At 41.7% G+C, this 25,857-nt stretch overlaps 1 protein-coding gene across 2 annotated transcripts in view; it reads left to right on the plus strand.

Annotated features, from left to right (window-relative positions):
- The window catches only part of DOP1A (DOP1 leucine zipper like protein A), a 227,795-nt gene that overhangs the window by 27,436 nt on the left and 174,502 nt on the right, over positions 1-25,857 (plus strand). For both annotated transcript variants that reach the window (XM_030199075.1, XM_030199077.1), the window contains exons 4-9: positions 3,860-4,041; positions 5,304-5,474; positions 9,658-9,847; positions 11,842-11,940; positions 22,699-22,798; positions 25,214-25,323. In XM_030199075.1, coding sequence (XP_030054935.1) covers positions 3,860-4,041; positions 5,304-5,474; positions 9,658-9,847; positions 11,842-11,940; positions 22,699-22,798; positions 25,214-25,323 — 852 coding nt within the window. The remainder of the gene's footprint in view (positions 1-3,859; positions 4,042-5,303; positions 5,475-9,657; positions 9,848-11,841; positions 11,941-22,698; positions 22,799-25,213; positions 25,324-25,857) is intronic.

Below are 25,857 nucleotides of genomic sequence, written 5' to 3' on the forward strand. Positions count from 1 at the left end.
ATCTTTAAGGTCATGGATCCAGGTTTCACTAATAAGTAGGAAATCAAGATTGTCTGTTGTGATCCAGTCGGTTATTGTTGTAGTTTTGTTAACTGCAGACCTGGCATTTAAATAGCCCAGTTGTATTAGTTGGTGGGGTTCATTTGGGGTCGGGTTTGTGATGATTTTTATTAGTTGTCTGTCCTCTTGGTATTTGAGTTTGCTGTGTCCTTTCTTTCCTTTCCGTTGGTTGTGTCCATAGGCGGTAGGTTTTCCATTCCATTTTTTAATCTTTTGGGTAGGTGAACTGTTTTTGGGTTGTGTGGATGGATTATACACTGTGGGTAAGTTATTGTCTGTGAGGGGGGATGTCAGAGTGTGATGGATTAGGGAGAGACAGTAGGTGATTAGGAGTAGTTTGTTAGTGTTCATGTTGGTGGTGTTTCGTGTAGTGTATCTGCAGTGTGTGTGAGTTGGTGTTCCGTTGTGCAAAGTGGTAGTGATCGATTGAATTTTACAGTCAGTTGTGTAGTGCAATGTACGTATTTACAATCCGTAGCTCTGTTCAGTGTGTTTCAGGATGGAGCAGATAAGGTAGTTAGGGTCAGTACGGGGTAAGATCCCAAAACAGTACAATACATTTTATGCTTCAAATCCTAGAAATAAGCAGTGGATTTTCCTGAAGTCCATTGTAATAATGGCTTATGGATTTTTCTTTTAGGAAGCTATGCAAACCTTTTTAAAACCCCGCTAAGGTAACTGCTTTTGCTACATTCTGTAGCAACAAATTCCAGAGTTTAATTACATATTGAGTGAAGAAATATTTTCTCTGATTCGTTTTAAATGTACTATTTTGTAGTTTGCGTGCCCCCTAGTCCTAATAGATTTGGAAAGAGTAAACAAGCGATTCACATCTACCTGTTACACTCCTCATTATTTTATAGACCTCTATCCTATCTCTCCTCAGCTGTCTTTTCTCCAAGCTGAAGAGCCCTAGCCACTTTAGCCTTTCCTCATAGGAAAGTCGCCCCATTCCTTTTATCATTTTTGTTGCCCTTCTCTGTACCTTTTCTAATTCCGCTATATCTTTTTTGTGACGCGGTGACCAGAATTGCACACAGTATTTGAGGTGCGCTTGCACCACAGAGCAATACAAAGGTATTATAATGTCCTCATTTTTGTTTTCCTTTCCTAATAATACCTAACATTCTATTTGCTTTCTTAGTCACCACCGCCACACACTGAGCAAAGAGTTTCAACGTATCATCAACAATGATGCCCAGGTCCTTTCCCTGGTTGGTGACTCCTAATGTGGAACCTTGCATTACATAGCTATAATTTGGGTTCCTCTTTCCCACATGCATCACTTTGCACTTGCTCACATTAAACGTCAGTCTCCCAGTCTCGTATGATCCTCTTGTAATTTTTCACGATCTTCTTGCGATTTAACAACTTTGAATAACTTTATGTCATCAGCAAATTTAATTACCTCACCAGCTACGCCTATCTCTAGGTCATTTATAAATAAGTTATAAAGCAGCAGCCCCAGCACAGACCCCTGAGGAATCTTTAAACCGCAAAGCACACACTCCCACCCTAAGAACACATCCACATACATCCTCTTGGCATCTGAGCGTACGCCACCTTACTAGATTTGTTGCTAGGTCATCTGGCATTTGGGCAGTTCAAGGGGTAGGAGCAGCTGCAAGGGATGGAAATACACCTGATGCTGAAGTCACAAGAAGACTATCCTATATAATAATTCTCACCACCAACCTTCTAAAGTAGCTGCCTTTGTCCATGGCTCCTGGAGTTGCTGAGCTAGGCTCCGTAGCCAGGCTGATGTCACTCACAGCTGATTCCCAGGCAGGGGGAGGAGTAGGGAAACACGCGGAGCAACTTGCTCCGCGTTGTTCCCTACTCCTCCCCCTGCCTGGGAATCATCTGTGAGTGCGCCACTCAAACACCCCCTCAGTGCATCACCCAAGGCCCCCCCCCCCCCCGGCACATCAAATACCCCCCCCCCTCGGCACATCAACCCCCTCGCCACCCGTAGCTGCCACTGGTAACGCTGTCCGGCCGCTGCTGCTTCTCCTGTTGAGCAGCAGTAGCCGCTACAAAAAGAAAAAAAGCCATAAATGTTTTTAAACATCAAGCGCGCCACCGCAGACAGCCATCAGGCATTGGCTGTCAGCTCTGCAGCCGCTTTTCCTCTCGCCTCCACGTCACTGCCCCTGGAGTAAGACCCCGGAGGAGCTCAGCGGTGTGAGAGGCGAGAGGAGGAGCGGCTGCAGAGCCGACAGCCAATGCCAGATGGCTGTCTGTGGTGGCGCGCTTGATGTTTAGAAACATTTATGGCTTTTTTTTCTTTTTGTAGCGGCCGCTGCTGCTCAACAGGAGAAGCAGCAGCGGCCAGACAGCGTTACCAGTGGCAGCTGCGGGTGGCAAGGGGGTTTGATGTGCGGGGAGGGGAGGGTCGCTGGACATGGGTGGCTGGAGGGGGGGAGGAGGGAAGGGTCGCTGGACATTGGTGGCTGGAGGGAGGCAGGGGGAGGGGAGGGTCGCTGGACATGGGTGGCTGCGGGGGGGGGGGCAGGGGGAGAGGAGGGTCGCTGGACATGGATGGTTGGAAGGGGGGGCCAGGGGAGAGGGAGGTGGGGAGGGGGGACCTGCGAGAGGGGGGGCACACACTCACTGTCTCTCACATACACTCTCTCTGACACACTCTCTGTCTTTCACACTCTATCTCTGTCATACACACAGTCTCACACACACAGACACTCTGTCTCTCACACAAACACACACACACTCTGTCTTTCTCTCATTCTCTCTCTGACACACACACTCCATTTCTCACACACACACACACGCACACTCTCTCTCTCTCAAACATACACACTCCGAGGAAAACCTTGCTAGCGCCCGTTTCATTTCTGTCAGAAACGGGCCTTTTTTTACTAGTAGAATAATATAGCATGGAACACTTACATCCTTCTGCTGTATGGTGTGCTAGCAACCTTGGTGATCAACTGCCTTGTCAGCCCTGTACCCTACTTCCAAAGCACGTAATGCCTCCCACGCATAAACCCACTCATACACTGGACATTCACATTCTGCACAACCCTGCTCACTACGCAGCTACAAATACTTAGTGGGCCACCCACATATGCTACTTGCTGCTGGATCAGTTGTGCATGCCCAAGACTGCCAGTACAGGAAAGAGAAATGAGCCATTGTGTTATGCTATAACTGCGCAATTTTAATTGACTGACGAGCCAATCAATCCTGTTGTGTTATATTCTGTACATTATGTTTTATTCACTTTATTGTTTGTTTGTAAGCCACATTGAACCTGAATCTGTTTCGGGCTAATGTGGGGTATGAATATCATGAAAAGATAATTAAAATTATCGGTGCTAATTGGCATTAATTAAAATTTATGTGTGCATTTTAGGCACCGGGATCGTAAATTTTATATTCAGTTCCAAAAAAGGGGGGTGCAACCATGGGAGGGTCATGGGCAGATCAGGGGCTTCCCACAATTTATGCTCACTGTTATAGAATAAGGGGAATCTGTGCTTAATTTAGGCGTGAAGATTTACGGCAGGGTTTAGTTAGTGTAAATCCTTATATCTAAAGTTAGGCACTGTTCCAGGCACTAAGCACTATTCTATAAACGGTGCCTAATTTTGAAAGCTGTTTATAGAATATCGCTTGGTGCCATTGAATCCTAAATGTGCACTTTTTTAGTGAAGGGAAGGACAATAATTTATATAGTTAAAGCAGACAGTAGCTTCATCATATCCTGCATCTATGGTGAGAAATTGGTGAATTTCAAAAGTGCTTGCTTTTACTTTAATGACAATTATTTATTATGTAGGTTTTACAAAACAATGCAAAGTATCAAGTAGTTCCTAAAAAGCTGACAATTGGCAAAAGGCTAGCGCAATGCCTTCATCCGGCATTACCTGGTGGAGTTCACCGGAAGGCACTAGAAACCTACGAGATCATCTTCAAGATTATTGGACCCAAGCGCCTGGCAAAAGATCTTTTTTTGTACAGGTATGAAGCGTTTTTTTTCAAAGGTGTGTGAAATGGAATTTTTAGTTTAATTATAGTAACTTTATTTGTATTTTTTCATTGTCCAAAAGATGCCACAGAGAGCTGACCTTGTGATGACTCATGAATGCCCTTCCCGGGCCAGGAAGCTTTCAGTTTGAATCTTACTGACGCTTCTTGTGGCCTAGGGCAAGCCACATAACACTGTAGTGCCTCAGATACAAACTTGCCCCCCGCCCGTCCTGTTTACTGAGCCATGGTAGCAGCTGCCATGCGCTAATGCCAACACAGCCCATTCACTTTGAATAGGTTGTGTCACCATTGCTTTGTGGCTTAATAAACAAGGGGTTTAGATTGTGAGCCTTCTGGGGCCAGGGAAGTATCTACTGTACCTGAGTGTAATTTGCCTTGAATTACCACTGGAAAGGTGTGAGCTAAATATTAAAATTAAAGCTAAATTAAAATTGTGCCTGACCCTGCCACATCTTTGACGGGTTACTTTTGCAGCATGCAGTCTTACTTGCAATTTAGATTTCAAGTACATAAGTATTACCATACTGGGACAGACCGAAGGTCCATCAAGCCCAGCACCCTGTTCCCAACAGTGACCAATCCAGGTCACAAGTACCTGGCAAGATCCCAAAACAGTACAACACATTTTATGGTGCTTATCCTAGAAATAAGCAGTGGGTTTACCATTTTGTCTGGCACCGACATCAGGCTCACTGGTCTATAATTTCCCGGATGACTTCTGTAATGTTTTTTGGTTTTTTTTAAATCGGTGTTACATTGGCCACCCTCTAGTCTTCCGCTACCATGCTTGATTTTAAAGATAAATTACATATTAATTCTAAAAAGTACCTTAAGAGGTTTTTATATGGCACATACTAAAGGAGAGCAAAGTAATCTGGGAGACTCAACTACTAAGGGGCCCTTTTACTAAAGCTCAGCACGAGCTAAATGCTGTGCATCCTATTTTATACCTATGGGCCACGTAGGACTTGGTGCACACTAATGTCCGTTAATGCACTAACCTTTAGTAAAAGGGCCTCTAAGATAGGCTTGAGTGGAAAGTAAGTTTTCAGGTCTGACTGTTTTGCCAATGAGGAAGCCTTATCAGCATTTGGAGAGAGTTTGCTCTTGTGAAATGAGAGGAGGTTTAGTATATGAAGATTAAAGCATAACTGGGATCTTTGAATGTGCACATGCAGAAATGCAAGTTGTTTCTAGGGGTTATCTTTTCAACACCTTTCATTTTCTTTTAGTTCTGGCCTTTTCCCCCTGCTTACCAATGCTGCTATGTCTGTGAAGCCAGCATTACTTAACTTGTATGAGACATATTACCTGCCACTGGGCAAAACTTTAAAGCCGGGTCTGCAAGGATTGCTGACAGGAATTCTTCCTGGCTTAGAGGAAGGATCCGAGTACTATGATAGGTAAGAAAATTATATATTACTGAATGGTAAGTGAAGGAAGGTTGTTTGCTGGAGTACGTACTGTTTTCTAGGGAACACTTCTTGCATTGGCAATCCTTAACTATCTTTGCTGGGGAGGATTAGTTTGTAAAAGATGTCCTTGTTCCCTAAGTGATTGTATGTGCTGCAACTGCTCCCTTTGTATCTTTTGAAAAAAGATATCAAGCTTTTCTCCTGCTGTTTGATGCGCTTTTGTTGACAAGGTAGGAAACCAAGACCTCAATTTCTGTATTTTTGGTGGTCACATGGTGGTTTTGGATTGCCAGATTTGGGACGATACAATAAAGCTTGTCTTTTACGTCATCTGAAGGATTGGATCTATAATACTGATGATTGCACCCCAGTTTCATATGAATATGATTTTATGAATATGATTTTTTTTTGCTCCCTGGTCTCCTCTTTCTCTTTAACTTGCCTCTACTAAATCGCTTCCCAAGCGGAGTCTGATTTTGGCTCCATTACGTGTGGTTTGGAAGGATATTGCAAGGGTGTGGAGGCAGGATGCTCATGTTTCTGGCCTTCTTCCTATTAGGGGAAATTTAGAATTTCTTCCAGGTGTGGACTCAGCAATATTTCTTCATTGGGGAAAGAGGTGGGGCACACTGTTTAGTTGATGTACTAGTGGCGAATGGCCCCGACGATCAGTTTAGGCCCCGATGATCAATCTTCCATTCTGTTCCGAAATAGCGCCCTAAAAATAATGCCAGAACAGCGTGGGGAATTAACTTCCCAGTGATGATCACTAATAGCATGCTAATTTAGGCGCGTTTGTATCGTTGATCATCGGGTGAAAAGTGCAGGAGGATTGTGCCTGGACATGCACTCTGGCACAATCCTCCCGCACTTTCCTGTCAAACACAGAAGGTGGAGGTCCATGGGACCCCCTGGACTCCCCCCAAAAGCAAAGTCCTGGTGGCCTAGTGCTCCCCCAAGCCCCCACACCCCTGCGGACAGGGATGTGGAGGTCTGGCGGACCTCCAGCCCTTGACCTCCCCCCCCCCCCCAACACAAGGGCACAGGGGCTGGAGGGGCTGGTGTATCTCCAGTCCCCCTAACCCCCCCCCCCCCGATACCCCCCCAAAATTCTATGGTGGCCCAGTGGGCTATGTACCCCACTTCCCACCTGCCCTGGTGGTCTAGCGACCTCCTCCCCCCTCTACCTCGTGTGATGGTGGAGGGAGTAGCACTCCCTCTTCTTCCAGCGCCACCTCCAAAATGGTGGCACCCTGCCCTGCCCATCCCAGTGCATCCTGGGATGTGCCAGGTGGGTCTTCCCTACCATATAAGGGAGGTTCTCCCTTACATGATAGGGAAGCCCCTCCCAGCATATCCCAGGATGCATTGAATAGGGCAGGGCATCGACATTTTGGAGGTGGTAATGGAAGAGGAATAAGTACTACTGTGTCTTCCATCACACAAGGAGGTGTGGAGGGGGCTGCTAGACCACTAGGGCAGGTGTGAAGTGGGGTACGTAGCCCACTGGGCCACCAGGGATTTTTTTTTTGGGGGGGGGGGGGGTTTAGGGGCCTGGATATCCACCGGATCTCCAACATCCCCCCCCCCTTGCCCTTGTGTTGGGGGTTGAGGGGGCCTCAAGGTCCACCAGACCTACATCCCCCATGTCGCTGTCATGGTGGGGGGGTGTGGGCTTGGGGAGGGGCATTAGACCACTAGGGCCTCTGCCATTGGGGGGTCCGGAGGATCCACTGGACCTCCTGGACTGAGGGTGGCGTGGCAGCCCGGGCTGCCTAACATGACTAGGGTAAGGAAGAGCCTTAACTCTGCCAGCATCAGCACTAGCTTAGCACTTTACCTTTAGTATCCGTCAGATTTGGCAGCCATGTCCTGGGTGGATGACTTTTCCTAACTCATAACTTTTTAAATTTCCATTTATCCTTTTTTTTTTTTTAGGGGGAGGGGACTACAGAGGAGCCTATATACTAATATTGGTATTATATCTATCACTCTGTATTTAGTGCCTTTTTCATATTGTTTGTACATATGCACTTAGGGCCCTGTTTACTAAACCAAGCTGTAGGTGTTCTAATGCTAGAGACACCCATATATTCCGTTTTTCTATGCTGTGCATCCAAATCTCAAGGGAGCGTGTTAAAGGTGAGATTTGGGTGTTCCTAAGACTTGGATGTTTTTCAGCCATAATGGAACAAAACAAAACTAAGACGTTTTGAGCTAGACCTGTTTTTATAACAAATAAGGCACAAAAAAGTGCCCTAAATGACCAGATGACCACTGGAGGTAATCAAGGATGACCCCCCCCCCCCCAAGTGGTTACTGACCTCCTCCCACTTCCCATAAATGTGAATAAAAATATGACTTACCAGTCTCTATGACTGCCTCAGATGTTATAGCCAGGTCTGTTAGAGCAGCATGCAGGTCACCAGAGTAGTGTAGTGGTTGGTGCAGTGAACTATGGAGTGGGGGACTCAGATCTCTATCTCCCTCTACCTGTCACACTTGTGGTGGAAACTGCGCCCCATTCACCTGTACGGACTATTGTAGTGGGGGTCAGTGTGTTTTGGGTGGGTTTTGGAGGTCGCAGTGGACAAAATAAGGAAGCAAAGGTGAGATATATACCTGAGAGCATTTTTATGAAGTGTACAGAAATGCCCCGTAGGGTGCCCCATTGCTGTCCTGTGATGTGTGGGAGACCAATCTGCTAAAAATGCTGCCTCCTGCTACATCCCAATGGCTTAATTTTCTCTGTTTTGCACTTAGAAAACGTCCAACACTCAAAACCTTGTTTGAAATATCTTTTTTTTTTTTTCCAAAAATACTGTTTTTCTTTTTCAAAAATTATCTTTCCTATTCGGATTTTGGATGTTTTGTGCAAAACGTCCAAAGTTGGACTTAGACGTCATATCGAAAATGCCCCTCTCTGTCTTCTGTGGAAAAGAAAAGAAAGTGTTAACTTTGAAAAATTATTTCCAGAAAGAGTATACCATTTTGTTGTTGGACTATATTAATGTTTCTCCGACATTTCCAGGCACATTCAAATGAGAAGTATAAGGCCTTCCTCTCGCTGAAACCAAGAGTTCTGGCAGTGAGAGGCACTTTTTTTCTGAAATTAAAAAAGTGCCTCTCACTTGTGCCTTGTTAACGTGGGGTAACAATTCTTATATTTCCTTAGATCCCATGCATTTGGAGCGCTTTCTTGCTGATTAAAAAATGAGATCTTTGATTTATTTTGTTTGCAGATTTTCTAGGTGTTAGCATTAAGCCTGCGTATTCTGTGATGGTTTCTTTTAATGTTTCTTTTTATTTATATTCCAATTGGCCTTTCATAACATGGGATATTAGGAAACAACCTGACTTCAATATAGTTTTTTTTTTTAATATTGTTCGTGATGGTTTTTTTTTTTGTTTTTTTGTTACATTCGTACCCCGCGCTTTCCCACTCATGGCAGGCTCAATGCGGCTTACATGGGGCAATGGAGGGTTAAGTGACTTGCCCAGAGTCACAAGGAGCTGCCTGTGCCTGAAGTGGGAATCCAACTCAGTTCCCCAGGACCAAAGTCCACCACCCTAACCACTAGGCCACTCCTCCACTGTTGCTACTATTTGAGATTCTACATGGAATGTTGCTATTCCACTAGCAACATTCCATGTAGAAGTCGGCCCTTGCAGATCACCAATGTGGCCGCGCAGAAGCCTGCAGCCTTCTACATGGAATGTTGGTAGTGGAATAGCAACATTCCATGTAGAATGTCCAATAGTAGCAACATTCCATGTAGAATGTCCAATAGTAGCAACATTCCATGTAGAATCTCCAATAGTATCTATTTTATTTTTGTTACATTTGTACCCCGCGCTTTCCCACTAATGGCAGGCTCAATGCGGCTTACATGGGGCAATGGAGGGTTAAGTGACTTGCCCAGAGTCACAAGGAGCTGCCTGTGCCTGAAGTGGGAATCCAACTCAGTTCCTCAGTTCCCCAGGACCAAAGTCCACCACCCTAACCTACTAGGCCACTAGGCCAATGTAAGCATTTGATGTTTTCTTCCCCAAAAGGGAATTTCTGGGTAGATTCTCAGTGACTTTTAAGATGGGAAATGCTGTACCTTCCACTTCTTTGCATTTGCTTTCTGAAGTCTTTTATTTCCATACTTTTGTGTTTTTCCTTCAGAACGAACACATTGTTGGAGAAGGTGGCTGCAGCAGTAGAACAGTCCGCCTTCTATAGTGCCCTCTGGGGTAGTCTACTGACCAGTCCTGCTGTCCGCTTGCCTGGAATCACATACGTACTGTCCCATCTGAATAGAAAACTGTCCATGGAAGATCAGCTCTATATCATTGGCAGTGACATTGAGTTGATGGTAATAACTTTCAAGCGGTTAAGGTTTAAACGTTTATTTATGACATATCCCACATTTTCTCAAGGAATCCTGAGTTCAATGTGGCTTACAACATGAAAACAGTGTGGCAATAAAAGGAACAATCATTATAACATTGAGAGAAGAAAGAATAACAATTTATGTTAATGCAAGGATATAGTTATAAGCACAATACATTGAGCGATTAAAGAAATGAAGTAATGTAAACTGAAATTACATTACGGATATACTTCATATAGTTTGAAATTGTAAAGAGATTAAGGAGGTTAATTTTCTGTTGACAGGAACTGAGATGCGATTTCAGGGGTTTAGTTGTTGCTGTCTGTCATGGATTTTCTTTTCTTCTACACTCCTGACTTGGTAGGCCAAGATGGGGGGTTTATGCTTTCCCTCTCCTGCAGGTTTCAACCCCTTCTTCCTCCTCAGCCCCTCTCCTTTTCTTCATTTGAGATCCATCCGTCCACCATTTCATCCCCCTGTTTTTCTGGGTAACTGCCATCTACTGACACTTTGACAAGTTTTTCCTCCTTCCTCACCAACTTTGACTCCTACTTTTTTCCCTCCTTGACCCATCTATCTTTTGCTTGTGGACTTAATGATGATTCTCTTGCCTCAAAATTAACCTAATTTTAATTCTAACTATGCCTTATCACCTCCATTTACCAGCATGGCCACTTTCTTGATCTGCTACTAGTTCTTGCTTCCAGCTGTTCTATGTTGCACTTTCTCACTTCAGTTTTTTTCATTCTCTGACCATTATCTGATATCTTTTAATCATGTTTCATCAACACATTCAAGAATCTCCAAACTATTGACCCTTGCAACTTCTCCAAAGTTTCTCATCTCCTCCATTAACCTTGTTGGAGTTTCTTGATGAGGTAGTTTATTGTTACACCATTATTCTCTCATTTGCTTTGAACACTCTCAAGTCACCTCTCCCCCATCGGTAAAGCTGATTCATCTCTAAGGTTCCTTTTTTTTACATTTCTGTACCTGCTGTTCACTGTATTTCTGGTAAAAATCTTACTCCTATGTTTACTTCATGTTTCAAGTTCATGTTTACCTTCTGTGAAGGAGTAAGTGACATGGAGGCAGCATCCCTAGAAACACTCCCTCACTGAGGATATAGTGGGGTTCAGGCAAGGAGGAAGTTAAATTCCCTGAGCCAGAGCAGATAACTATGGATTACAAATGGAGATTTAATTTAAATCAGATCTCCACGAATAATCTTCCCAGGCCTTTTGACTTACAACCTAGGGGGTTATTTTTAACACCACTCTTCTCTGCATACCTCCAAAACACTGCTAAAATGTAACCTATTTCTTTTTCTATGGTGGGAAATAATAGTTCTCTCTTAGGCTTCCACTGCTGGTATCACGATCGTTTGCAGTTGTCTGGATCTTGCCATGTCTGAGTAATGGAACTGACGTTTCAACCATCATGCTGTGGCTTTCGTCAGTTCCACCTACTCAGATGCAGCAAGATCCGGACAACTGCAGCAATCGCAAATAGTGCTATTAATAGGATTTTTGGAACTAAAGGAAAAAAAAATCCTGAATCCTATTGTAGATTTCAGACTGCTCCAAGTTTTAGAAAGCAGCTCTCTTCAAGAGATTGGCTCTGAAAAGAGAACTAAGCACTGCTGCAATTCAGGGAATTTACCATGAGTAGGATTTATTAGATCATGATGTAAGGTCATGTCAAGGACTTGCCTTGATCTGCTAGAATTTTCTTATGATCTAATTCCCAGATATATATGCCTGTGGAGAAAATTCTTGGATAATAAGCACAATTTAGCATCTTAATCCAGGTTCAGCCCATATCTATTCATGACCTCTTGGAAACCTGTAGGTGGAAATTTGATACATGTTTATATATAGTGTGTGTGCGTATATATGTATATATTTTCCATCTAGTACTTGGCATCATGAAGAAGTCTGGGCATATGGTGATTTGGAATATGTGCTTTATTTCAGGTAGAAGCAGTCAGCATGTCGGTCCAGGACTCCAGTGTGTTGGTGCAGAGGAGCACACTGGACCTTATACTCTTCTGTTTTCCATTCCACATGAGCCAGGTCGGATGTTCCTCTTAAATGCATGCATTCTTTTTTGACAGACACACATAATGCCATTTCTTCAGGGTCCTACTTTTTATTGCTTTCTGCTGAAGTACATTTTAAACAGAGCATAAATTTATTTTCCCCTTTAGTTCACTCTGGTTCGTGTCTTTCCCATAGAGCTAAACATTGATGTTGCTTTGCTGTTGGAAACAATTTTTAAAAGCCAAGGAGCACTTCTCTGCTGTATTGTATGTGTCAATACAGATATGTCAAAAAATCAAGAACACTCCACAATATTATTAGAAAATCATTTACATCAACAAATCTTGTGGATTAAATTAACACTATATGTTACAAAATCCCCTACCTAAATAGGAAAAAAAGTTATTAATGGAGGAAAAAGGCCTCATACATTTTCAGAGATGCTTCAGTGCATTCAGCATAAACATGAGCACATCCCAGACTCAATCATCATTGGCCACCAAAAAACCTTCAAATAGTTCAATATGTCCATTTAATTTTATCTTCTGTGAAACAACTCAGTTCATATTTTAATAAATTTCTCTCTATTTTTCTTTTTATATAATTAAAACATATATACTCCAAACATCAGGCACACTTATCTGTTACTCCCGATGGGTCCCATTTTGCCCAAATCTTTTTCAAGGAGGAATATGCTCAGATTCAGTGTCTCATTGCTGTGTGGTTATATTTTTGATATTGTTAATAAAAATAAAATTAAAAGAAATGTGTAAACATCACCGTTCGAACTCCCAGCAACAATTGCCCACTCAAGCGGAGAGACGGCTTTGTACAGTGAATCCTCAGCATAGTTGATAAATGTCCGACTGCCTCTCTGTTAATGCATTTATAGATGAGTCAGAATCTTAAATCTCAAATGTCACTTTACCGGTAGCCAATGAAACCTTATTAAAACAGGGGTGTAATATGTTCAAATCTATTCACCCCGGACAATACTCTTGCCACCACATTCTGGGCAACCTGAAGAGATTGTATCACATACCCAGGAGCTTCCAGCAACAAAGAATTACAGTAATCAAATAGCAGCATAATATGAGCATGGATTACAGTCCTAAAATCATTCTCTGATAACAGATGTCTCAATCGTCTAAATAGTTTCAGCTTAAAAAAAATGTTTGATCAAACTACTCACATGATTTGTTAGGGACAAGGAGGAATCCAAACGTACACCTAAGTATTTAACTTTGTGCTTAATGTTTAAAACTGTTTCTCCCAATTCAGATTGATCTGGTAAAATTCAAATCAGAAGAGCTGAGAAAATCATTATCTGAGTTTTTTTTTCATGTTTATTTTAAGTCTATTTCCTGTCATCAAACAATCAAATGCTGCTCCCACAGACCCCTCAATAGGAAAAAAAAGAACTAAACATCATCGGCATAGAGCCAGTAAGAAACCTCCAGCCCATTTAACAATTTACAAAGAGACACCAAGTAAATGTTAAAAAGGATTGGTGAATGGGCGAACCCTTGGGAACTCCTGAATTAATCTTTATCCAACTAGAGGAGCCTTGTTTAGTTTCTACCTGAAACATCCTACCATCTAGAAAGGAATCAAACCATGATAGAATTGTTCCTCCAGTTCCTAACTCTCCTAAACTTCCCAATAACAAATCGTGATGTACAGTGTCGAAAGCTGCAGACACATAAGAAGATAAGAATAGCCATACTGGGTCAGCCCAATGGTCCATCCAGCCCAGTATTCTGCTTCCAACTGTGGCCAATCCAGGTTACAAGTTCCTGGCAGAAACCCAATTAGTAGCAAAATTCCATTTTACCAATCCTATATGTGGGTAAAAGTACTCATGTAGTGTCATTTTGCACATACTTTTTACCTGGTTGGGGGGGGGGGGGGGGGGGGGAGAGATGGCTTCCTGGGAACAGGGTGTGTAACTATGTGCATCATTTTTAGTTTTCAATAGTATAAATATATTTTCACTCACTCAGAAATAGTAATTGTACAACTCAGCAGGTGTAAATGTGTGCAGATATTTCCAAACCGAAAGTCCTGCATAGTCCACAAAATGAAAAGTGCATGTGGACTTCAAACAATCTCTTCTGCTATTGTCTTTCTGTTATGTGGTCATACCACATGACCCTTCATGCAGTTCCACCACATGAACCTTATCATAACATAACCTTGTATTTGTTTATTCCGGAGTCTACTATCACCTCTCCGGCACCATGTAAGCCACATTGAGCCTGCAAATAGGTGGGAAAATGTGGGGTGCAAATGTAATAATAAAAATAAATGTGTACTTTCAACTGGTGTTCTCTGTAGACAGCAGAATGAATATGTAATACTTTGCAGTGGTTTTGGAGACTAGCAAATAATAAAAGTAAATAAATATGTTGAATCATGGTTGAGTCCAAGGCAGGGAAGGTATGTTTCATGTATATCAGACATGGTCATCTTATTGTCATACATCAAACATCTCTGAAAATCCAGTTTCTCTAGAATTACTAATATGCACTACTGTATTAGCATGCACTAACACTGTTAATGTGCATTATTAATAACTAGGTCCCACTGCATATAATGGGACCTGTGTTAGCAACATTAGTGCCTGCAAACATGGCAGAACACCCTAGCAACTCTAGCTTCTAATGAGAAAATAAATACTGAAATTCAAAAATTATTATTCTTTTTGTAAACATGAAAAGAATATGCAAATAGTGAAAAACAAAAGTAAAGTTGAAAACAACTGATTACAGTGCAGGGATGTGAGAGAGAGTTAATTGCATATATGGTCAGTTAGGGGTGGATTCTGTATAGGTCGCTTATAGGTAGATGCTCAATTTTGTACAAGGATCCCAGGAGCACTCTGACTCAAACTCATAAAAGTACTTCAGTGGAACATCTGAGTCTCTCCCTGCCTTGTCCAACTGATCTCCAGGTCAGGCCTGGGATGGAGAGTAGAAACACTGAGGATTCCCAGTATGCTGGTGAAGATTCCTACCCTGATGCACTGGAAATTGACACCGGTCCAACTGACATGGACTCCGAGCCCCTTCAAGGCCTCAGCATTGAAGTGCGTACTGTAGGCAGTGCATGAATCCTGAACTCTTTGATAGCAGTATTGCGTCAAGCAAAGAAGTGCTTCATTCATTCCTTGAACTTTTTTTCTGGAGCTGCTCCTTGAAGGTTGTCACAAACAAGGACCTCACAGTAGGAGTGCCCATGTCCTTCTGAGTGGTGTCATCTGACAGAGCCCACGCAGGAATACTCATCAGCTTGTAGACTACAATCTTTGTTTACTTTGCTTTGCTGTGTTGCCATTATAATGTACCTTATTCTTTTATCAAAGCCTGCCCTGACACAGTCGCATACTGTGATCAAGAATGTTTCTGTAGAAAGTCTAGGTCAAAAACCAAACTGAAACTCATCTAAAATTTGAAACTCCTCCAAAAATAATCCTGGAGTTGGTACCAACACCAACTTGCCAGGATTTTTGCCACAAAAAAGGGAAGATACAGGCCTTTAGTTACCTATCTCTGAACTCTCTAACCAATCAGCTTTCAAAAGAGGCTTCACAATTGCTTTCTTAAACATTTCTGGATAAATCCCATCTTCCAAAGATTTGTTAACCATCGGAGCAATAAATGGAGAAAGCTCTTTCTTCAGTGATTTTAATAATTTTAGAGAGCAAACATCTAGGGAATTAAGAGGACTTATTTACCACAGAAAAAGTTTTTCCACCTGAGATACAGTTACTGGGGAAAATTCACACCATCTATCATGTGCATCTTCATTTCTTTCTGTTTGACGAAGAACTTGAGATGAAAAGGGGATCCACTTTCTTAAACTCTTCAGGAAAATCCCGACTATGAATCGTAATATCCACTAACTCCATTTCTGATCCAACCCTGCCAATTGTTTTACTATCCCAAACAATTCTTTTGTAGGGGAGTCTGCTTTCTGAATTCTCTTATCATAAAAAGACTTTTTCATTGAAAAATGCTTCTTTTGGTACTCTTTCAGGTAAGTCTTGTACTCCAACTGAGTAAAATAGTCTGGAGGATTTCTTCTTCTCCTTTCCTTCCTTCCTCCATGATACCTGCTTTAGATCAATCAACTCCCTAGAAAACCAGGGAGTAACATAATGTCTACTAAATATCTTCATCTCCAGTGGAGCTATTGAGGCAAGGCAGGTGGTCAGAGAAAGGAACCAGTGTTCAACAATTTGATTCACAGAAACTTTACCCAGATTATCCAGTTGCAGAAGTAAAGATTTTTTTAAATTTCTGTATATCTATTTTCCCTCTCGTACTAACATTGGACAACTTATCCACCTCTTTCTTCATATCCTGTATTTTATAACACAAGACAAAGAATAATGATCTGTCCAAGGTAATGGAGTAACTAGAGGAGAAGATAACATAGCCCACCCCTCTGGAAGAAAAATTAAATCCAAAGTATGTCCTGCCTTATGAATCAGCTCACCCACATCTGTTTCCACCCCAGAGAAGGAAACACATTTAAAAATGTTGCCACCTGAAAATTCTCCTTTTACTCATCCAAATGTAGGTCCCGTAAAACCAAAGTGTGTTGTTTTTTTAAACCCTACTACTTGAATGCATAGTGCTTCTATCAACAGAGAAATATCAGAATATAAAAGACCTGGCAGACTATAAATCAGCAACACGTTCATAGACTCTGATGAAACTGTGAGACAGGGTTCAAGCCATTTACCATATTGTCGCGATATAAAAGGTTTGATGTTTATGAAGGAGTGGAGGAGTGGCCTAGTGGTTAGGGTGGTGGACTTTGGTCCTGGGGAACTGAGGAACTGAGTTCAATTCCCACTTCAGGCACAGTGAGCTCCTTGTGACTCTGGGCAAGTCACTTAACCCTCCATTGCCCCATGTAAGCCGCATTGAGCCTGCCATGAGTGGGAAAGCGCGGGGTACAAATGTAACAAAAGAAAATTAAAATCACCCATAGTCCTTGGGAGTTAGTTTCTATAATGAAATCCATGAAGCTTTATTACACCATAGACATTTCACAAGGTCCCTCTCCAATTGCCTATAATAAAGCAATTCAAAATAGAAGGGGAGCATCTGTAATATATAACTGATCTTTGGAGTCGCTACCATTCTAAGAGCTTCAAATCGACTCCACCAGCTAAGCTGTAGCAGAGACCAGCCAGAGGTAGTCGAACAGGCTGTCTCAAGAAGATAATCCTTATTTCTTTGAATGGTATCCTCCAGGGAAGGTGCAAACCAAACTTCCAAGTACTTAAGGCCAGCTGTATTAATCCAAAAAAAATATTGAACGAAATCCCATGGTTACAAAGTTTTATTCAGAGGCATCATTTCTGTCTTGAACAAATTGATCCAATAGCCAGAAAGAGCACTAAACGGATCAATAACGGTCATCAAATATGGATATCAGAAGTATGCAAGAACAATAAAATGTCTTCCACATAAGCTGCATTCTTATGTACAGCACCCTTATACTGAATCCCTTGCAGAATCACTGATAGTTTAATGCTTGATATAAGTGGTTCTAACTCGAGATTAAATATCAGTGGTGACGGGGGGATAACTTGTCGCGTGCACTTGGACAGTTGGAAAGACTCTGACAGATAACCATACACCCACAACCTTGCTCTAGGAGACTAGTATAGTATTCTTATTTTCTGAATGAAACTGGCCCTGGCCGAACCAAAACCATTCCAACACTTGGAAGAAATAGGCCCATTCTATATTATCAAAGGCCTTTTCTGTGTCCAATACAAGCACAATCAATGGGGCATTTTGCAGCTGGGCCTCATTCATCAGATCGCAGAATAGCCTTTTATTATCTGATGATGACGATTTCTCCTAGATAAAGCCACTCTGTTCAGGATACCTCAACAAGCACTGGGCTAATATTTTAGTGTAAATTTTGTAATCTGAATTCAGCAGTGAAATGGATCTATAATTCGTCACCTCATTGGAACCCGCCGAGGCTTATGGTGTCGGAGTACCCTCCAGTTGCTCCAATGACTCTAAAGTAGCAAACAGAACCTGCAATTAAGGAACAAGCTGTTCACTAAAAGCTCTGTAAAATTCAACAAGGGACCCATCAGGGCCAGAAGACATGCTGGGGCAGCAATTTAATTGCTTTTCTGATCTCCTGATCCCCAATAGGTTAATCCAGCTTATCTTTCTGGGACACGCTTATACCCAGGAAAGGTATATCTCTCAAATTGTCTGTCATCTTCTCAGTGGGCACATCAATGACCCTAGCATATATGTGATAAAAAATGGTAAACTGTTGAAGTATGTCAACAGGGTCAGTATATCAATGTCTTCCCAGTCCCACTATGGCCAAGCTCCTCTGGTGCTTGTTTGTGTTAGTCTGGTTGTGAGCCCTTGAGCCCCGGCCAAGGCCTAGTATAGTTATTAGGCCGAGCAGGCACTTCACAGTACCCCAGCTACCAAGCCCTGTACACACACGCAGCAACCAACTTGCACCTCCAGAAAAGGGAACATAGGGCAATCAGGCGGGCCTCACGGCCTATCGGGAACCTATTTACTCAGAATTCAAGTATGCGGGCCTCACGGCCTAACTGGAACAGACTCATACGTAGGGAGGGGAGAAAGAGACTAAATGAGGTGTTCCCCACGGGGACCGGAGCACCAGCAACACCCTCGGTGCTGGCAATCAAGGAGAAAGGGAAGAATACACAGAAACACATCAAGCCATAGCCCACCACACAAAGAAAGTGAGGGACTGCAAAATAAAGATACTGTAGGCAGAGACAACAGACAGGGAAGGGAAAAGTCCGCAAAACGGAGTGCGGAGCCTAACACATACCCAGCACAGAAAGGGACAGTGCTGTGTAATACAGGAGGTAGTTACAGCAAAGAAAGAACTGAAACAGTCACAAAGGGAAGACTGCAGTAAACAGACAAGCAGAGAAACTACTACTACTATTAAACATTTCTATAGCGCTACTAGACTTACGCAGCGCTGTACAAATTAACATGGAAAGACAGTCCCTGCTCAACAGAGCTTACAATCTAAATTGGACAGACGAACAGACAGCTAGGGGTGGGGAAATTGCAGTGGTAGGGGTGATAAGTGAGGGTGTTGAGTAAGAGAGTCATGGTTAGGAGTCGAAAGCAGTAGCAAAGAGGTGAGCTTTAAGCCTAGACTTGAAGACAGCCAGAAACTCTGCAGTCAAAGGGTTAAACCAAGCTCAACACACAGACAGCAACCAGAGGCAGGGAACACTGCAGACAACGGGTTAATCGGGAGTACAATGAAAGAGCAAACAACCCCCACGGAGAGAAACAAAGGGTCCCGAGTCTGCTACAAGGGCAGGACCTGCAAAGCAGAAAACAAACGCAGCACAAAGGGAACTCTGAAGGAAGGGGAAGCAAAACAAACAAACTGGAATGGGACGAGGAAGGAACTGACCACACAGCACCACAACCAAACAGAGAGAATCCCAGGTGCAGTGTAGAGAGGTAATTAGACATATGTAGGCAGCAGCAGGCAGACAGAGACAGAGCAACAGAAACTGCAAGCAAGGAAAAGGAGTAATCAAACTACACGCAAGCACAGAGCTAATAGCTCAGACAGAGCAAAGGTAAGGCTTCAGAAGAAAAGGAATAACGCCAAAGCAGGGGTTGTAGGGAAAGGTAAGCTTATGTAGATCAGACTGACATCAGCTCAGCCCCTGACAGCCAATCAGGAGCGGTTCCAAGCATTCCCCTGCTTGACAAGCAGAATTCTAACAGAGTCATAACAGTTTGTGGCCTTCATATATTGTGCCAATAAATATCCCGTCTAATTGGACCCCTCTTAGTAGGTAGCAGGTTGTTGAAATATAATATTCTGGCCTTGTTTGCTAAAGGGATGACTGTACCAATTCCTCAATTTTTCTGCAATTGCAGCAGCACCCTAGAATTAGTGCCTATAACTTGCTCTTGCTCCAAATCTCTGCCTCCAAAGTATCAAGATCAACTGTTTGCTGCTTTTGTTTTGCAGTTGCATATGATATTTTTAGTTTCAACAATTTTTATTAATGAAGCACATAAATTATGTTTGCATGTATTAAGTACCTGTACAATCAATCAACGAACATTAACTGCAATAAATGTCAAATATTATACAAGTTCATTAATCTTTTAACTTTTGTCTCCCCCCCCCCCCCCCCTTGATATTTAACGTTCTTTCCAACAAGGTTTATTTATTAATAACAATTTGACAAAAACTCCTCTTTCCCCTTGCCACTGGACCGAGACTCCAACATGCAGAAGCCTCCTAAGACCTTCAAGATCCATTATCCCTATCTAAACTTAAACATATATCTCCCTTCTCTCATGTTTTATACAGTTCAACAATCATCATTGTGGGGGATGTCAACAAAGCGATCGTCCTTGGAGTCTCTGCATATGGATATAACTCCTCGATCTCCAACTCCAAGATCAGATTGTCTTTCCATCCCCAAAAAACCTTCCCCCCCCCCCCCTTTTTAACCCCCCCTCAACTCTAGTGATACAACCAACCAACACAAAAATTGAGGTCAGTTAAGAGCCCAGTATTAAAACGCCATATCGAGAGCTGTGAGAGCCTATAGCCAGGTCAAATGACATCCAGGTTGTTGCATGGTCCGATGAATCTGTCATGGGTGCATAGACATGAATCAATTTCTTCCGCAAACTACTGAAGACTCATCTCTTTAACAAGGCATACCACAAAGATCAACAACTGTGAACTCCTACACATATACCCAGAATTGTCTTACATTATTTGCTTGTTAAACTACTATCATGTTTCATCACTATCATGCTACCCAAGATCCTTATGTAATACTAAATGTATATTCTCTTATATATTTCCACTATTCATGATGTATTGTAAGCCACATTGAGCCTGCAAATAGGTGGGAAAATGTGGGATACAAATGCAATAAATAAATAAATAAAAATAAATTGAAGACCCAGTTTAAACCACAATTGCAACCCAATGTCCCTCCAAATCCGGTGGTCGTTAAATTGAACATAACTAACTTGCATCTTCTTATATAACATTTTTTTAAATATAAAAACGAGAAGTTTAAATAAAAAGTTAAGTAAACCTAAGACTATACAGACCAGTGAAGAGGTGAGGTGAGCCAAGCGTATGTCTGGTTCTTGTGAAATGAGTCGCCACTGAGGTCTATGACTTCATATATGTGCATATAAAAATTTGAATCCTCTCTGAACATTATGTGAAGCATTGTGAATCATTGTGAAGGGTGTTATTTAGTGGGATCTTTATTTGATTACTCCTGTCTGAATAATAAGATTGAAGATTGGTGGGCCTATTAATTAGATTCATTATTACAAAAAGGCAACAAATAACACCCCAAACCCTTAAGGACTGACAGGGATACTGAATGAGACCCAAGGGTCTTGCCTCGCTCCGGGCTCCATTTTAAAACTGAAAAGTTAAAAAAAAACATACTGCGATCCTCCACTTATTCCTAAATGACTGTCTGACTGCCCCAAACTGTGTAAACAGCCTGGGATGGAACTGGGGTCACCAAATATCTCCATGTTAGGTGCCCATACCTGAACCAACTTGCTCATCCAGAAACTGCTGTAGCTTACTGGGATCCTCAGAATTTTTAGTCACGTGATTAAGAGTCACTCACAGTCTGACTGGACAAAACATATCATATTTAGTTCCCACTTTCTTGAGCTGCTCCTGATATGATAGGAACTACTTGTGCAATTTCATCGTATTGTCATTAAGATCTGGTAAGATGAGTATCTTCTGTCCTTGGTACATCAAAGGAGCTTTTAACTTTGTGGCCTGTAGGATTGCTAAAGCCTGGTGATAGTGAAGAAGTTTTGCTTCTACTTGGTGCGAATATCGGGAAACACTGGCCGCATTTGAGGGAATGCAATGGGCGCACTCAACCTCGAAGTACCGACCAAATTGTAAATTGGGTAGCTTCAGCAAAAAGACTTCAAGAAGGAAACCATTTCAGCAGCTTTGGCACCTTCGAGTAGTGCCAGAATGTGCAAGTTGCTCCACCGCATTGTGGTTTGATACTTGTAATCACGCTTCAAATTCTGTGTTTTCTTAGCATTCCCGTGCACTTCAGATGCAAACTCCATTTGGGCCGCCATCTTGTTCTCGAGCACCTGCATGCACTGGGCCAAACTGCTAATTTGTTGTTTAATGCCACCAACCTCTTCTTGAAGCATCACTAAGGAGTCCTTATTCTCTTTTAAAATCTCCTTGATTTGAAGCAGTTCTGCCATCAGATTCTGTAAAGTAATATCTGACTCCTTGTCATTTCCTTGTTTCTGAGGGGATGGCAGCTCATGCTTGGAGCACTTTGTTCCCTGCTGTGAGTGCACTATGTATTCCAGGTTTGGTGGTTTCATACTCTCTATTAAGTCCAACAGATATGACACCAATAATTGAAGAAAATTCCCCTCAATTTGATGGTGGAGAATCAAATTGTCACCCAAGAAGGCAGGAGCTCCAGACTTAAGCAGTCATTTTGTAACTTGCCCAACAGTGCCCCCCCCCCCCCCCCCCCACACACACACACCAAACAAATCTCTAGGTTTGTACTATATTTTGGTTTATTGGTGGCTGCTAACAGCATGAAACAAGTTTGGAGTCCCAGTGTTAGATTAATTTCAGTAACTTGTGACCTTCGTGCAAATGTCTGTTTTTTAAGTATATAAGGTAACACTTTGTGGAATTCTCTAAAATATGTGTCTTTCCTTTTCTCAGGCCACGCGTCCTGATATGATCAGAATTTTGTCTGCAGCATTGTATGTGGTATTGCGTAGGGATATGTCACTGAACCGGAGACTTTATGCATGGCTGTTAGGTAAGTCAGCAAACCATTTCATAAACCTCAATTTTGTGACTGGTAGAGAAACAGATGCATGGATAATTTGGTTACAGTACTCAAACGTTAAATGGGAACCGTTGTCTTCAGCTATAAAAACAACAAAAAAATGTGTATAACAAAACTATGCAGAAGGCTCCGCTTTAACTGTAAAGGAGGAAAAGACCTCAACAGTCGTGGCACATGAAACAATTTAGTCAGCATACTGCAAAGGTGTCCTGTCAGGGATCGGCACTGCAGAGTTCTCCTATTTATTTTCATTTTTCATGGGACGAGTGGCTATAGGAAAGGAGGTTTTTGTTGTTGGGGATTTTTTTTTTTTTTTTAATGTTAACATTAGTGTCTCCTCAAGAAACAAATAAAAATCATAGAAAATGACAGCAGATAAAGACAATACAGCCTATCCAGTCTGCCCATCCATAACACTTGCTAAATACTACTATCCCTTCTCCACAAATCCTGTGTGCTTATCATATGCTTTCTTGAATTCATCTCCACTACTTCTGCTGGGAGGCTGTTCCGTGCATCCATTGGAAAGAGTGGTGGATGTATGGAATGTCCTCCCAGTGGAATTCATGGAGTCAAATTGTATCTGTATTTAAGAAAGTATACAACAAGCCCAGAAATTCTCTGAGGGAGAAGTCAGAATTGTAGAGCTTAGTAGTTAAATAGGCAACATGGTCTTTATCTGCCATCATTTTCTGTGTTTATGTAGTGTATAACATGGGAGAAAAGTTATAAAAGAAGTTAATACATGAAAATATGTTATTTGTATGTTTACCTGTCGCCATGGAATTCATAATTTGTGATATTTTGCCACGCACAAATGATGCCTGTAGGATTGAGTAGTGATAGTAATTATGTATTATTTATACTTATTGTACAGGAGTGAAGGAGTAGTCTAGTTGTTACACCATCCCATTGACACACCTCATGACCTGGGACAAGTCACTTAACCCTCCATTGCTTCAAGTGCAAACAAAGGGGCCTATTTAGTAAAATATATTAGGTATTTGATGTAGGTGTTAACATTCAATAAGAAACTGTAAATGCATAGTACATACTATTAACGCATGTTAAATCCCATATTAAACACCTAATGTGGAATTTGTTAATGGCAGGAAGAAGGTGACAAAAGGCTGGAGAGCGTGGCACAGTCAACAGCTGTAAACAGCAAGGCAGGCTGTAGTTAACAGCCTCCACAATAATTTACATTAAAATCACAGCTGCTTTCTTCCACATACTATTCAGATCTCCTTAATGTATAAATTACTGTGGAAATTTTGCCCAAAAAACATTCTAATGACAAACTCTTATCGCAGTTTAACAAATAGGCCTCTTAGACAGTAAGCCCTCTGTAGCTCATTTTGATCTCAGATTAAAATCCATTGGTTACATCACTCCCATTCTGTATGACCTTTAAGTTGCATAGGGATGTTATTTCTCATATCATTCATAGAATGAAAAGAGGAGGTTTCAGTTTAGTTTACTTATTTGATAGACCATTCTTCATCATATAATATCAAGGGCAAAAACAATTCCAACAGGATTTCCCAGTGCATTACACTTTTATTGTTGTTGAAGTTTTCTTAATAAATGCAAATTAGATTTCATGAAATGGTATATTCAGAGGCTTGGGCTTCTGGCACCTTCCCCTACTTGAGAGCAGCATCTTTGGAAAATGTATTTCCCTATATAAGACAATATGTGGCTGCTACTTGTCCTTGTTTTTTGCTAAACATGTGTTTCCAAGGAGTTTCTTCTCAGAATTTCTTTTGGATATCAGCTCTGTTGAAATCCACCTCTTTTAGGGCTGCCACACCATCAGCATTTTTTTGCAGCTACTTGGAGCTTTCTTGCTTGGGTGGGAGTTTTGTATATTTTTGACTCTTTCTTCTTACTCCTAACCCTTAACCCATTCAGTTTGGTCAAAGGCCACAGTCCCTTATTTCTAGCATCTTGAGTGTAGCAGTGAAGTGATGCTATTGCATGATAACTGGGACTCCATCCAGGACTCCATCCATCCCAAAGGGGTTGTGAATACTGTCTTCACAGCATTTTTTTTTTTTTTACTCTGGCTAACTCCAAGATTATAAATTGACCTGCTGCTAAACTGTCTTTTGAGGACAGATGAAATAACACTTTTTTGAGAGAACATCCTGAATTAGGGTCAGCAACTTTCCATAAAGTAGAATTGCACCTTGCACAATGAATCTAACTAGAATTAACTTCTTATTAAACTATTGAATCATCTCTCTCTTGCTGACATTGCATGGACTATTGACTATTTTGGTAAGTTATCAATGTTTGCCTTGACTTTGTATTTATGAACATTAATAAGAAATAAATGACCATGCTGAGAAGTAATTTTCTTTCTCTTCTGGTTCCTTGAAGGTTTTGATAACAATGGTGTTATTATAGGACCCAGGAGCACGAGGCACAGTAATCCGGAGGAGCATGCCACTTACTACTTTAATACCTTCTCCAAGGAAATGTTAGTCCAGGTACATGTAACGGTGATAAACCACAACAATTTGTTTCCTGCCTTTCAGAGAGAAACTCACAAAGTGATGTTTAGCTCATTAGAATTAGAAGACCAAATGAAAAGAAGGTCAAATGAATAAAATGGGAAACCCCTTTAGAAGGCTTGTGTGTCAATATCAAAACTTTTAAATTTGGTGTTGTAAGATACTCTTAAGCTGGTGAAATCCCTTAAGTAATGGAGTAACATGGTTTTATATGTGAGTGATTATTTTGATTGCCATATTCTAAACCAGTTGAAGGTATAATAGTGAGGGGCCATTGTAATATTGAATTACAGTAGTTGAGATGACTAATCAGTAGCAAAAGACCACAGTGAAAAGAACTGGCTGAGGTCAGGTCCAATAGCCTGGATATTTCTCAGAGATAATAAACATATCTTGACCACTGAGGAAACCTAATCTTCAAAGGACAGATGGGGGTCAAAGGAACAGCCAAAAAATGTATTTATTTTAACAAATTAAAATACAATTAAAAACTCAAATGAGCTCAAAGAA

This window comes from Microcaecilia unicolor, chromosome 3, assembly GCF_901765095.1.
Source record: "Microcaecilia unicolor chromosome 3, aMicUni1.1, whole genome shotgun sequence".
Classification (NCBI taxonomy): domain Eukaryota; kingdom Metazoa; phylum Chordata; class Amphibia; order Gymnophiona; family Siphonopidae; genus Microcaecilia; species Microcaecilia unicolor.